General features: G+C 42.0%; 1 protein-coding gene across 2 annotated transcripts in view; it reads left to right on the top strand.

Moving 5' to 3' along the window:
• galnt2 (UDP-N-acetyl-alpha-D-galactosamine:polypeptide N-acetylgalactosaminyltransferase 2) overlaps nucleotides 1–16,065 on the top strand; it is a 118,251-nt gene that overhangs the window by 42,368 nt on the left and 59,818 nt on the right. For both annotated transcript variants that reach the window (XM_073056580.1, XM_073056581.1), the window contains exons 3-5: nucleotides 7,335–7,488; nucleotides 12,052–12,150; nucleotides 15,968–16,035. In XM_073056580.1, the coding sequence (XP_072912681.1) occupies nucleotides 7,335–7,488; nucleotides 12,052–12,150; nucleotides 15,968–16,035 (321 nt within the window). The remainder of the gene's footprint in view (nucleotides 1–7,334; nucleotides 7,489–12,051; nucleotides 12,151–15,967; nucleotides 16,036–16,065) is intronic.

Raw genomic sequence — 16,065 nt, 5'->3', positions numbered from 1 at the left:
CAGAATCAGAATTAGATTTATTTATCACGTGCGCATCAAAACAATGCTTTGTTTGCATTCGTACCTAGAGATGCGCTGCAAGTGTCACCACACATTCTGGCGCCAGCATAGCATGCCGACAATGCTCAGCAGAACAAGCTGATTCCCTGTCTCCTAACATACATCTCACCCACATTCATGGACAGGCCTCCGGGACTCTAGTTTACAGGTATCAGGTATTGGGCAACAACCTCTGGATTTCTTATCAACCTTCAGACCTGTATCCTTGGCATTGATCCCAGATTGGCTCACAGCGCGACCCCAGATTCCAGGGTCGCTGACCATGCTGACCGACTGACCCTCCTGCTTTCTACTCGCACGGACATGTACTGACTTGGGACAGCCCACAGATGTTCTCTGTCCCCATGTTTACAGAAGGGGATTAACTTCATCTCAGGCCTGATTTCATATGTTGCCTGGACCAGTTGAGTTTCTGGTAATTGGAGAACCTTGGGATGTTGATAGTAATGGACTCAACTCTGGAAATGCTGTTGAACATCACGGTGCTGGTGGCACAGCCCAGTCCATCACAGGCAAAGCCCTCCCCACCATTGAGCATGTTTACATGGAGCACAGCCACAAGAAAGCAGCTTCCATTATCAGAGAACCTCACCATCCCAGCAACGCTGTCTTCGCTGGATGTACAGGAACTTTAGATCCTAGAGCACCAAGTTCAGGATCAGTTATCAGATTACAGCTATAGGCTCCTGAACTGATGTGGATAACTTCACTCACCAAAACTCTAACCTGATTCTGCAAGCTACAGGCTCACTTTCAAGCACTCTAAACAACTTGTGTTTTCAGTATTAGTTGTATTTAATTCCACAATTTGTCTTTTGCATATTGGTTGCTTGCCAGTCTTTGTTCATGTATAGTTTTCATGAATTCTAAATGGATTGTTGATGGTCAGCATGCACTCATTGGGCTGAAGGGCCAGTTACTGTGCTATATATCTCATTGCCTCTATGAACATGGAACCACCAGCCCTATGCATCGGGTGAACGTGGAGCTGAAGTGCAGCCCAAACGTGAGAAGCAGCTCCCTCAGATACACACGGGTTGCAACCTCTCATGCTCCGTATATACACAATACACCGTCTCCTCCCAGTTGCAGCAATGACTGGTGGATGAGGAGTCTGTAAACCAAATTGAGAATTTGTTATGTGGTATTGCTCTGTGCAGCACTTTCCACCTCAGGCTCTAGTGTAGAGAGAGGACGTCTGCATGAAGAGACTTCCACTGGGTGTACTGGTACATTTAGGACCAGCTGACAAAGCAGTGTATTGGTCAATTTACCACCAACCACAGCTACCTGCCTAGCTTGAACAGCATACCTTTGATGGTAGGTTTTGATGATGTCTATTGATTGTACCATTGCTTCCCATATGTGCTACTTCCAACATGGAGGATTGCTGATTCACCAGTTGAGAGAGAGCAGTATGATTATATCTAGCAGAAGATTTCCTAATCTACTTTTGGGCTTATGCCCTGATGTTTCATGCAAACAAATCAATATTGAGATCCTGTTTGTGGCACTAAAGACATATAACACTGTTGCTTGCTCTGGTGGATCTGTCCTGCTGCTGGGACACAATGTACCTCAGGATGTTGATGGCAAAATGGTGGATTTAGGTTGTGAGGATGATTCTGCGTGCCTGTTACTTGTCTGTGCCCAGTTCACATAAGGTTGGTTTGCAGGTGCAGCAGGCTACCAAGAAGGCAGATGGAATGTTGGCCTTCATTGCTAGAGGGATTGAACTTAAAAGTAGGGAAGTTATGCTGCAATTGTACAAGGTACTGGTGAGGCCGCATCTGGAGTACTGTGTTCAGTTCTGGTCTTTTTACTTGAGGAAGGGTGTATGGGCTTTGGAGGCAGTGCAGAGGAGGTTCACCAGGTTGATTCCAGAGATGTAGGGGTTTGACTATGAGGAGAGATTGAGCCTGGGACTATACTCACTGGAATTCAGAAGAATTAGAAGAGATCTTATAGAAACATATAAAAATTATGAAAGGGAAAGATAAGATAGAGGCAGGAAAGTTGTTTCCACTAGTAGGTGAGACTGGAACTGGGGGATATAGCCTCAAAATTTGGGGGAGTAGATTTAGGACAGAGATGAGGAACTGCTTTTCCTAGAGAGTGGTGAATCTGTGGAATTCTCTGCCCAATGAAGCAGTGGAGGCTACCTCAGTAAATGTATTTAAGACAAGGTTGGATTGGTATTTGCATTGTAGGGGAATTGAGGGTTATGGGGAAAAGGCAGGTAGGTAGAGATGAGTCCATGGCTAGATCAACCATGATCTTATTGAATGGCAGAGCAGTCTCGATGAGCCAGATGGCCGACTCCTGCTCCTGTTTCTTATGTTCTTCTGACAGCACTGTCAAGATTCTAGTGAGGAGGATGTAGCAGGGTTGCTAAAACCTTTATGCCTTGATGCTGGTGGTTTTTGGGCTATATACACTTTTCTTGTCATAGTTTGACAAAACTGAGTGACTTGCTAAGGCATGGAGGTTAAGAGTTATCCACTCTGAGGATAAAAGATTCTCACTACTATCATCAGAAAGGAGCTACAAGAGTCGTAAGTCCCACATCACCAGGTTCAGGAACAGTTGTTACCCTTCAACCATCGGGCTCCTGACCCAGTGCAGATAACTTCACTCAGTGCTGAACTAATTCCAAAACCAAAGGACTCACTCTACAACACGTGTTCTCAGTATTATTTTTTTATTTGTACAATTGTCTTCTTTTGCACATTGGTGGTTTGACAGGCATTGTTTATGTACTTTTTCATGAATTCTATTATATTTCTTTATTTTCTTGTTAATGCCTGCAAGAACCTTGAAGTCTTGAAGAGGATGGGCTACAGCAGCAGAAGACCATGATTATATACTTAATGGCCACTTTATTAGGTACAAGAGGTTGCTAATAAAGTGGCCACTGAGTGTATGTACTTTGATAATATACTTTACCTTGACTTTGGAAAGACCTTTCTTCCCTTGGGAACATTATTCAGCCAGATTGGGTTTTGTGACAATCCATTAATGTCATGGTCACCATTACCAGCACTTGCTTTGTGTGCAAATTTATTAACCAGGTGGATTTATATTTTGCAGTTGTTAAGACTGATCTACCTCTGGATGATTAGTTTCCTCCAATTTATCTGCAAAACTTGCCAAACTGTTGTGCCTGACCCATGCAAACAAATTTCTTTAATCCACTATATTTTGAACTGAGGCATTGTCTGCAGGACTAATCCTAGAGGTTGTGGGTAGAGCAGACTGCTACACTGAAATGGTTGGATACAGTGCAGCCGATCAGGCAGCATCGGGGGAAAGGGGTACAGTTAACGTCTCGGCTCTGTTTGTGAGGAGCTGGTGCTAGAAAATATACTCTGAACGAGGGAGCCAGACCTGAAATGTTGACTGTTTCTCTTTCCATGGACGCTGCCTGACCCGATGAGCATTTTCAGCATTTGTTATAGATTTCTGGTATCTGTAGATTATTGATTTAGTTCTTTCTACTTGCCAATTACTTGTTGCATATAAACATTTAAAATGGGAAAGCTGAAACATAAATGGAGACATTAAGTCAGGTAGGACTGGTGGAGTTAGAAGCTTGGGTTAACTCTGTTTACTTATTGAAGTTACACTTTTACACTGTTCCTGTTTTACCTTGTTCTACCTCAGTGCATCGTGTAATGATTTTATCTGTATGAACAGTGTGGAAGATAAACTTTTCACTGTATCTCAGTATACAGTATGTGACAATAATAAACCAATTCTAATTCTCTTTCCACAGATGCTGTCAGACCTGTTGAGTGTTTCCAGCATTTACTGTTTGTATTTAGTCACAGTCATAGAACATCGAACTGTTCAACACAGGAGCAGGCCTCATGGCTGACAATGCTGTAGCAAACAAATTACACTGGACAGCAAATTTTTTCAAAAGTGTTACTTCTTCAGAATTATTTTTGTTTATGATAGACTGCTTGAAGATGAACACAAATATAATTCCAGACTACTTGTATCACGTAGGAATTTGGAGAAACAACAAATTAACTTTTACTGAATATAATGTGTTTAATTGCATAATGGTGCTGATTCTTTGCAATAGTTCAACTAAGTTAAAAATATTTTCTTAATGATTTTCATTTGTACTCAGGCTTCGTCCACACTAGACCGGATAAATCCGTAACTGAAGGTTTTTCTCTTTGTTTTGACCCTCCGTCCACACTGAAACGGCGCTTTCCTCCTCCGAAAATGGAGCTTTTCTAAAACGCTCTCCAGAGTGTATCAATTTGAAAATGCCGGATTGGGTAGAGCAGTGTGGACGGGGGTACCGGTGAAATCTAAGAACGCTGTCATGATATGCCGGAACAGATGGTGACGGCAGCGCGCCATTTCATTGTTTTCTTGAACGCAACCTAACAATTTCAGTACAGATAGCAACGAGACTGAAGCCAGAAGAGTTAGAAATGTCTTCACCAAATACTTTGACCCATAACTTACTGAATAAATAAGTACACTCACTTTGCCCTGTTTTCTGTCCTATTTATGCAAGTACTTCTCTGACAATAGATGTGTAACAGCGTAATGTAACATTGTATTGAAATACAAGATAACACTGATGCAGACATGTTTTATACATTTAACAAGGTGCTTTATTAACGCAACAGAGTTAGTTTTTCAATGTTCGTCATCAGCCGGGTCATACTGTCCATGAACTCCCTGTTGGTTGCCTCCATACGCTCCAGTAATTTTTTAGTTTTAAGCCCTCTGAGCGAGAGCCAACAGCTGTCCGTCGTTTGGCAATTAAGTTTTTCTAGTCTGTAACTGGACAAACGCACACAAAGTCTTTCAGGGTAACATTCGACACCAAACATGTCGCTTGTTTTCGGTAGATGTGTCCTGCGCATGCGCAGTAGGAGGAGATTCGCTGAAATACTAGTTTTAATGTGGACGGAGGTATTTTCAAAAACGCTTGGTGTAGACACCTATTGTTTTTATGCGAAACCGGCATTTTCAAAATTATCTGGTCTAGTGTGGACATAGCCGCAGTGTCTGAGGCTTCTCGCTTAAGTGTCCAACGATAATTCGCCAGCATTGATGGGTTCCAGTTGCCCTGGTATCTTTTCTCAATGACTGCAATGTCCTGGTGAAACCTTTCACCGTGCTCGTCACTAACAGCACCAAGATTTGTAGGGAAGAAGTCTAAATGGGAATGCAGAAAATGAATCTTTAGTGACATGTTGCATTTCATGGTTTTATATGCTTGAAGCATGCTTTCAACCAGCTGCATGTAGTTTGGTGCTCTGTAGTTGCTGAGAAAAGTTTCAACAACTTCCTTGAATGCCTTCCATGTGATTTTTCTCTGGTCCCTCTAGAAATTCTTCAAGTTACCTGTTATTGATGACCTGTCTGATTTGGGGAGCAACGGAAATGCGTTCCTTAATCTTGCCATCAGTTATTCTAGGAAGCATCTGTCTCAAATATCAAAATCCTTCATAGAAATTTTTGTGCCTGGTGATAGCAAATTCCATTCTTACAGTCCTGAACCCAATAATTATTACTAAAACCTGTCCTGCCATGCAGCAGCCGCGCTGCCCAAGCATGCCTAGACAAGATAGGAAACTTTCCAGCTTACATTGTAGGCAACATTTTAATTGACCAGAATTATGAATTGAAATAATAAACATAAGTGATTTCAAAAAATGGTGCGTGATAGGGAAATTTCATGGTGAATTTCATGATCAGTAACCCAAAATTCATAAGATGCACCTAAATGTATTCAGGAAGCAAAATCTTTGTTGTCCAGTGTTATTAATCAAATGCCCAACTAAACTAATCCCTTCTGTATGCACAATGTCCATATCCTTCTATTTCCTTTGCATGAAGCTCTTGAATGCCTCTATCGTATTCTCCTCCTCCACCACTCTGGCAATGTATTCCAGCCATCCACCAATCTTTGTATATATAAAAAGCACGCCCTTCACATTTCTTTTAGGCCTACCCCTTCTCACAATGGAGTCATAGAGAAATACAGCGGCAAAATAAGCCCTTTGACCTGCTTTATCTGTGACAGGCAGCAGCCACTCATTTACACGAATTTTACATTAATTACAATTTTAATTGTCACTACATTCTCATCAAAATACTCCAGATTCTACCTCTCACCTATTCACTAGGAGCAATTAATCTTCGAACCTGCAAGTTTTTTTGGGATTTGGGATGAAACCAGAGCACCCAGAGGAAATCTGTACCTACAGAGCTGTTCACAAACGAGAGGAAAATCTGCATATGCTGGAAATCTAAGTAACATATACAAAATGTTGTAGTAACACACAAAACACTGAGTTCTTCCAGTATTTTGTGTGTGTTACTACAGATCTGTACAAGCTCTGTACAGATAGCTCTGCATTAAGGAGGGGCTTCTAGTGCTGTGGGCCAAGAGCCCCGCAACCCATTACTTAGTTGTAGCTTGTTCTAGCAATCTTTGTTTATATAGCTTTTTCCAGTTTTAGTGTTCAGGTGACTTAATGTAGGTTCTGAAAGGGTATTCTTGTTTCCAGATCCTGCACTAGAAAAGCTTCTTCCTGCTATTTATCTTGGATATTTGACTTAGGGTATAAGAAAGACTGGTGCACTGATAAAAGTTATTTGAACTCTGAAAGGCAGTTCTTACAAACCTTGAACAAATATAAATTGACCTTCCTGATTTTCTTAAAATGTCAAATGAAAATTTGTACTTGAACTAATGTGACAGGGTTATTTTTTTTTTACTGGCAGAGGCAGATGGAGTATGATGAGACTATATCTTATTTACACAGCTCCACACCAGGACCAATAGACTCAAAAACAGTCACTTCCCCCAACTGTCAGACTGATCAACACCTCCACCCTCCAACCCCACCAGCACCACATTCACATCAGCCGTTTTATTACTTCCTGTCAGTCGGCTTATATTAAGATACTACAATAGCTGAATCATAATCAGCCTATGTATATAAGCTAATCGTGTGTGTGTGCGTGCGTGTGTGTGTGTGTTTATATATATATATATATATATATATATATAGCCACACTAAAGTTATTCGTACATTTGCTTTTGCTTTTATGTTTGCATTTATTGAGTTTTTTTATGCTTAGTGTTTTTTTTAAATTACATTCTCTTTTACACTCGTGTACTGAAGAATGGCAATAAAACAATCCTGAATCTTGGAACTTGAATCTTGAACAGTAGGCACAAAGGTTTAGAGCGCATCTTTGATTTTGATTGCATGTTTTTGATCGGTCTACAGGGAAAGTTAAATGGAAAGACTTCGATCAGGAGGCTTATATCGAGGCTACTTTAGTAAAGACGGGGCAGGATCCATATGCGCGGAATAAATTTAATCAGCTGGAGAGTGACAAGCTGAAGATGGATAGAAATATTCCAGACACCAGACACGATCAGTAAGTAGACATGCCAAGCTGGTTGTGTTTGTAACATTCTTGGTTCAGACTAAAGTTTGTTGGTTGAAGCCCCTATTTAGGCTGCAGTACTGCATGAATACCTCACCCAGAAACGGCATCTTCCAAACATAATCCCTGCATCTTTCTGATTATCTATAGAAGAGTAGAAATGTAGATCTCTGAGTAAGAAGTATATCTTGCCTAGTTTCCAAATATTCCTTCCCTCAGCCAACATTACTAAAATATATTAACTGGTCAGTTCTGGGTTGTCATGTTGGATCTTATGTCCAGTTAGTTGCCATACTTCATCTATTACACTTCAAGAAAACAGCCTTTTCAAGATATAAAATGCCTTGGGTCCTGAGTTCTTGCAATTGCTAAATATTTTCTTTCTGTGATTCAGTAGACATTCAGAACTACAGAGTTAAGTTCCTTTTAACTGGAGAACTGTGATAGCAAGGAGTCCAGCAGAAAATATTTCCAAACATTTTGGTTTGTAAAACTTGTCCATTAGCCTTCCATAACATTTTAACCTCTACCCTCAGAACTAGGACTTCCTTCAAGTTTTGCGACTGGTTTTTGGTATTGAGGCCCTCTGTTGGTCAGGGTCATCCATAGATATTGCATCCTAGGGTAGAACCATATGGAGAGCAGGCTGTTTTGGTATTAATTTGAAACACAAGCCTTTGCTGGCATTTGCACGTTCTGTTCTGGGTTAAAGCAACCCAGACCTAACCGTTATTGAGATCCAAAAACTTTGTTGCCAGAGAACATGGAGGTGCTAATGGCATTCTTTGGAAATTGGAATCACATCAAATTACCAAACCACTGTGGATATGTTAAATCAGCAGCTTTAAGATCAAATTATATATATGTTGTTATAATATTATTATATTAGAAAAATTATTTAGAGTGTTGGTATAAAGAAGACATGTACTCAGTAGCCACTTTATTAGGTATAGGAATGGTCCTGGTGTGGTTTTCGGCTGCTGTAGCCCATCCACCTCAAAGTTCGACATGCTGTGTGTTCAGAGATGCTCTTCTGCACACCACTGCTGTAACGCATGGTTATTTGAGTTGCTGTCTCTTTCCTGTCAGCTTGAAACAGTCTGGATATTCTTCTCTGACCTTTCTCATTATCGAGGCGTTTTCGTCCACTAAACTGCTACTCACTGGATGTGTTTTGTTTTTCGTACCATTCTCTGTAAAGTTTAGAAACTGTTGTGCATGAAAATCCCAGGAAATCAGGAGTTTATGAGATACTCAAACAACACCGTCTGGCACCAACAATCCTTTCACAGTCAAAATCACTTTGATCAAATTTCCTCCCCATTCTGATGTTTGGTCTGAGCAACAAATGAACTTCTTGACCATGCTATTATGTATCAAGTTGCTACCACATGATTAGCTGATTAGATACTTGCATTAACAAGCAGCTGTATAAGTATCCTAATGAAATGGCCACTGAGGGTATATGCAATGTAAAAACTGACATAGATGCTGCTCAAAATTCCGAGCGGTCTTTAATAGTAGTATTTCTGGTAGCAAATAGTGCTTTGTATACATAAAGTTCATTTTCTCCCTTTGTGGCTTACAAGAGGCTGGGTAAATGGATACCCAAGCAGCATTAGAAAAATGCTGTTTCCCTTAGGGACGAAATAATTAATTGGAAAGGTTGCTATTTCTGTTTGTTTTCTTTATGGATTACCTGTCACTGAGTTTTACACCTGATCAGAGACAGAAAACATCTCATAACCTTTTTAAAAGGAAATTTCAAAATTCAAAGTAAATTTATTATCAATGTATGTATATGTCACCATATACTACCTTGAGGTTCATTTTCTTGCAGGCATTTACAGCAGAACAAAGAAATACAATAGAATCAATGAAAAACTACACACAGAGTCTGACCTGGTACTAATGCAAAACAAGACAAACCGTAAATACGATCAAGCAAGCAATCAATCGATAGATAGATAGATAAATAAATACATACATACATACATACATAGTGAGAACATGAGTTATTGGTTCCTTGAAAGTGAGTCAATAAATTGTGGAATCAGATTAGCATTGAGGTTATTCACGCTCATTCAAGAGCATGATGGTTGAAGGTGATAATTGTTCCTCAACGCGGTGGTGTTGGACCTAAGGCTCCTGAATATCCTTCCTGATGGCAGCAGTGAGAAGTCAGCATGGCCTTGATGGCAGGAGGCTGGGGTTGGGATCCTTCCTGATGGCAGCAATGAGAAGTCAGCATGGCCTTGATGGCAGGAGGCTGGGGTTGGGATCCTTGATGATGGCAGCAGTGAGAAGTCAGCATGGCCTTGATGGCAGGAGGCTGGGGTTGGGATCCTTGATGATGGCAGCAATGAGAAGTCAGCATGGCCTTGATGGCAGGAGGCTGGGGTTGGGATCCTTCCTGATGGCAGCAGTGAGAAGTCAGCATGGCCTTGATGGCAGGAGGCTGGGGTTGGGATCCTTGATGATGGCAGCAGTGAGAAGTCAGCATGGCCTTGATGGCAGGAGGCTGGGGTTGGGATCCTTCCTGATGGCAGCAATGAGAAGTCAGCATGGCCTTGATGGCAGGAGGCTGGGGTTGGGATCCTTCCTGATGGCAGCAATGAGAAGTCAGCATGGCCTTGATGGCAGGAGGCTGGGGTTGGGATCCTTGATGATGGCAGCAGTGAGAAGTCAGCATGGCCTTGATGGCAGGAGGCTGGGGTTGGGATCCTTGATGATGGCAGCAGTGAGAAGTCAGCATGGCCTTGATGGCAGGAGGCTGGGGTTGGGATCCTTCCTGATGGCAGCAATGAGAAGTCAGCATGGCCTTGATGGCAGGAGGCTGGGGTTGGGATCCTTCCTGATGGCAGCAATGAGAAGTCAGCATGGCCTTGATGGCAGGAGGCTGGGGTTGGGATCCTTGATGATGGCAGCAATGAGAAGTCAGCATGGCCTTGATGGCAGGAGGCTGGGGTTGGGATCCTTCCTGATGGCAGCAGTGAGAAGTCAGCATGGCCTTGATGGCAGGAGGCTGGGGTTGGGATCCTTGATGATGGCAGCAGTGAGAAGTCAGCATGGCCTTGATGGCAGGAGGCTGGGGTTGGGATCCTTCCTGATGGCAGCAATGAGAAGTCAGCATGGCCTTGATGGCAGGAGGCTGGGGTTGGGATCCTTGATGATGGCAGCAATGAGAAGTCAGCATGGCCTTGATGGCAGGAGGCTGGGGTTGGGATCCTTCCTGATGGCAGCAGTGAGAAGTCAGCATGGCCTTGATGGCAGGAGGCTGGGGTTGGGATCCTTGATGATGGCAGCAGTGAGAAGTCAGCATGGCCTTGATGGCAGGAGGCTAGGGTTGGGATCCTTCCTGATGGCAGCAATGAGAAGTCAGCATGGCCTTGATGGCAGGAGGCTGGGGTTGGGATCCTTCCTGATGGCAGCAATGAGAAGTCAGCATGGCCTTGATGGCAGGAGGCTGGGGTTGGGATCCTTGATGATGGCAGCAATGAGAAGTCAGCATGGCCTTGATGGCAGGAGGCTGGGGTTGGGATCCTTCCTGATGGCAGCAGTGAGAAGTCAGCATGGCCTTGATGGCAGGAGGCTGGGGTTGGGATCCTTGATGATGGCAGCAGTGAGAAGTCAGCATGGCCTTGATGGCAGGAGGCTGGGGTTGGGATCCTTCCTGATGGCAGCAATGAGAAGTCAGCATGGCCTTGATGGCAGGAGGCTGGGGTTGGGATCCTTGATGATGGCAGCAGTGAGAAGTCAGCATGGCCTTGATGGCAGGAGGCTGGGGTTGGGATCCTTGATGATGGCAGCAGTGAGAAGTCAGCATGGCCTTGATGGCAGGAGGCTGGGATTGGGATCCTTCCTGATGGCAGCAATGAGAAGTCAGCATCGCATTGATGGCAGGAGGCTGGGGTTGGGATCCTTGATGATGGCAGCAGTGAGAAGTCAGCATGGCCTTGATGGCAGGAGGCTGGGATTGGGATCCTTCCTGATGGCAGCAATGAGAAGTCAGCATGGCCTTGATGGCAGGAGGCTGGGGTTGGGATCCTTCCTGATGGCAGCAGTGAGAAGTCAGCATGGCCTTGATGGCAGGAGGCTGGGGTTGGGATCCTTGATGATGGATGCTGCTTTGGCAACACTCCTTGTAGATGTGCTCACCTGTGATGGACTGGGCTGTATCCAAGACTTCCTGTCTAGACTCATATGTTCCTGGCCATTGGTGTTTCTGCACTAGGCTATTACACTTTAAAACTTAGCAAATAGATGACTTGACTTTAGAATTACTCAATACAATTGTATAATGCTGTTTAATTATTTATAGTCTGAGGAAAATGGACAGAAATTTCCTCTTCTGTCACCTCAACGTATCATTTGAACTCCCCCTCACAGTACAATCAAAAGTTAAATGTTTGTCAGCCTTTATTTCTGCTTGATTCATCTATAAAAGTCATTATTTTCCCATCCTGATATGACAAAGTTAAAATTTAACTAGCTGCTTTAATCAGAAACTACAACAATGGGGAAGGTGCCCATGTACTGTGTTCTTTCTAACAGGTGTCGGCGGAAGCAGTGGAGAACTGACTTGATAGCAACGAGCGTAATCATCACCTTTCATAATGAAGCAAGATCAGCATTGCTACGCACTGTTGTCAGGTAAAACAATGGAAGTCATACTCAATATTTGGCATTTGCTGTAACTTTATTTATATAGTGCCCTTGAAGTAGTGAAGTCCCAGGGTGCTTTATGTTAACAAATACATTTTGGCACTAAATCACATAGGATATCTTTTTCAGAAAAGTGATGGTTAAAGAGGATCTCAAAGAAGAAGAGAAGCAGAGAGAATTCTAAACTGAAGACCTAGGCTGTTACACTGTATAGTGTTGTCGCAAATGGAGCATGTTACCTTTTTGCTTAGAATTGCATCCAAACTATTGGCCATGTAGAATGTCTGTAACCTGTCAACTTCAGAGCCACAGGAAGCCAAAATTAGAAAGGTGGTGGGATCTCGGAGGTCTGCAGAGCTGACGAACATAACAGAATCGAGTGGTTGGTGCAATTAAAAATTAAAGGTTGATCATGAGAACATAAGGCATAAGAACAGAATTAGGCCACTTGATCTGCTCCACCATTCCACCATGGCTGATTTATTATGCCTCTTAACCCCATCCCCCTGCCTTTTCCCCATAACCTTTGACACCCTTACTAATCAAGAACCTATCAACCTTCACTTTAAATATTCCCAATGACTTGGCTTCCACAGCTGTTGTGTCAATGAATTCCACAGATTCACCACTCTTTTGCTAAAGAATCTCCTCCTTATCTCTGTTCTAAAGGATATACTTATATTCTGAGGCTGTGCCCTCTGGTCCAAAACTCCCCCATTGTAGGAAACATCTTTTCCACGTTTATACTATGTAGGCCTTTCAATGATAGGTTTTAATGAGATTCCCCTCTCATTCTTCCACACTCCAGCAAGTACAGGCCCAGAGTTTCTCATGAGAGAAGTAAATTTGTCATAGGTTAAGAAGCATGGTAAAGATGAACTGTTGTCAGTGTGAACTTGTCCAGTTTACTGGAAATGTTAAAATTGAAACAGAACCTGAGTGCATATTCAGGGAACCCTGCAATATCAGCTTCTCAAGATGTCAGAACATAGTGTAGCATGTTCTGACTGGGAAATAATATGAGCTGTCTACACTTGATAAACAGGAATTCTTCACATAATCTCTGGCTTGGTTTGGAAATATCCAAAGGAGAGATTGTATTTGCATATGCCTCAGATATAGAAAGGATAACCGAATTATTTAAAACTCCTTACAAACAAGAGAAAATGAGCAGATGCTTGAAATCCAAGCAACACACACAAAATGCTAGAGGAATTCAGCAGGCCAGGCAACATCTATGGAAAAGAGTACAGTCGACTTTTCAGGTCAAGACCTTACGTTAGGACTGGAATAAAACAATGAAAAGACTTCTCATCATGAAAAAAAAACTACCCCTGACATCCCCCCCCCCATACTTTCTGCCAAACTCCTGAAAGTATGTCCCCTCGTATGAGCGATTTCCTTTCAACCCCATTCTCTTGTCTTCTCCCTGTAACCTTTGGTGCCCTCACTAATTAAGAACCTTCCAACATTTGCTTTCAATATACCCAATGACTTGGCCTCCACTGCCGACTGTGTAATGAATTCCACGCATTTGCCACCCTCTAGCTAAATTTCCATTCTGGTTCATCTCCATTCTCAAGGACCATCATTGTATTCTGAAGCTGTGCCTCCTGTGGTTGTACACTCCCTGACTATAGGAAACATCTTCTCTGTGTCTGCTCTATCAATATTTGTTAGCTTTCATTAAGATCCCCCTCATTCCTCTAAACTCCAGCAAATGGAGGCCCTGAGCCATCAAACGTTCCTTATACATTAACCCTTTCATTCCCATTGTGAACCTACTCTGGACCCTTTCCAATGCCAACACATACTTTCTTAAATATGGGGCCTAAAACAGCTCATAATATTCCATATACAGTCTGGCCATAGTTTAGGTACCTTTGCATCAACGTATGCATCATTGAAGATAACTTGATCTTTCCAGGTGAATGATTAACTGCAGATCTTCTTTCGTGCATCGGTGGAAGTTGATGGAGCTTATTTGAATGCTAGAAAACAACTTGGAAAGCCCAAGCATAAATGTATCCCGTGCATCCTGGCAATGTGCCATGTGGTGAAAAGCTATTGATGTACAGCAGCAAAGCCTATTTGTTCAACTTCGGCCTGACGTCATTTACGGGATGATTAATAAAGCTATCCATTTGGTCATACTCACCTGCTCAGTTCCCAAAGTCAGTACAACCTTTTTCATATCCAGTTCCCTTATAAACATTAACCTTGACTTTGTTTCTTCAATCCATTCATTCAGTGCATTCTTCTCTGCAGCAAACAGTGTCATTTAAAATTCTCATCTTCACTGCAGTTCCTTTACCCACCAGCTGCTGCTTCCAAACTGCTCAGAAATAGAGGAAGGAGTAGAGTGTGGTGTGGTGGCTGCAGTAGAAGTGTGTTTATTTTTTTATTTCTTATTTTTATGTCTAGCACTGTATTTACTGCCACCAAATGACATCTTTCACACATATGTCAGTGATAATAAACCTGATTCGGAATCTGAGCTTGTCACTGCTTTGAGTGTAATGGCCTTCCACTCTGGAATTGCATAAGTGATAAATGATTCAAGGACATTTTTTTTTAATTGCCTGAGTGCAAAATCAAAAGCTTTAGTTTTAAACACAAGGAACTCTGCAGATGCTGGAAATCTTGAGCAAAGTACAAAAAATGTTGGAGGTACTCATCAAGTTAGGCGGCATTTACGGATGTTTGTTCTACTTGTTATGTTTTGTTCTGGCTTCTGTCCCCTTCTTTTCCAGTCCCAATGAAGGGCCTGGGCCCAAGATATCTACTGTTTATTTCCCTCCATAGATGTTGCCTGACTTTTTGAGTTCCTCCAGCATTTTGTGTGTGCTGCTTAGGTTTAACAATCCAGGCAGGCAGTGCTGTGCATTGCAAGGTAATATGCACAGCCTAATCGTGTGAGGAATTTTAATGGAGCCAAATAAAATCTGGAACATCTCTACTTCCCACTTAGTGTTGGGTAGAGCCTTTACACTGTTGCACCCAATCCCCTCAGCAATTTCCTCTTGTTATGCTTAATTCATTGTGTTACTGAGGCAAGACCAAATGAAAACTCTGGCATTGAGATTAATAGATTTTACTTTTAGGTAAAGATATTTAGGGTTAAGTAATATCTAAAAATTCTATGCTCTGGTGGACTGCATTCAGTTCTGGTCTTCATACTGTGAGGGAAGGATTCATTTCAGAAGCTGCAGAGAAATTTCTCCAGAGTGATACTGGCATCAGAAGAGATAAGGAATGAAGTCAGGTTGTAGAGATTGGATTTCAATTGGTACAAAGATCTAAATAAGTGTCTTGAGATGAATTAAAGTTATATGGAAGAGTGAATGAAACCATTACGAGAGGGGAGGGCAAAATAATGGGATATAATTATATAAAAAGAAGAAATATAGTTATGCCACTCAATGGTGGTATCGGGAGCCACTTTCACACAAAGGGTATTGTAAACTTGTAAAATAAAAGGTGGGATCAATTGATAATTGATTGATTTTGTTTTGTTAAATAGTGGTACTAATGGTTAAGATTTGCTTATCTCCACATACCAATCTTGGCATGAGTAATTGAACAGCAGGATAAAGGACTGAAACATTCTTCTTCTTAAAGTAAAACAACTGTATCAGCTCTTTGCTCTTAGCTCTTTGGAATCCTTTTTACAAATTGTTCTCACAAGCAAGTATAATAGAGTGCATGGATTTTTACAGGATCTGCATTTCCTTATAGCAGAAATGACTGATTAAGATGGTAATAATTTTGTTTTGCATTTAATTGACGATTTTTTTTCTTACAGTGTGCTTAGAAAAAGTCCTCCATATCTTATCAAAGAAATCATTTTGGTTGACGATTACAGTGACAACCGTAAGTAATTTTATAAAAACCTTTTCATGG

The sequence above is a fragment of the Hemitrygon akajei genome, chromosome 9 (genome assembly GCF_048418815.1).
Source record: "Hemitrygon akajei chromosome 9, sHemAka1.3, whole genome shotgun sequence".
Classification (NCBI taxonomy): Eukaryota; Metazoa; Chordata; class Chondrichthyes; order Myliobatiformes; family Dasyatidae; genus Hemitrygon; species Hemitrygon akajei.
This window is presented reverse-complemented; position numbering and strand designations above follow the sequence as displayed.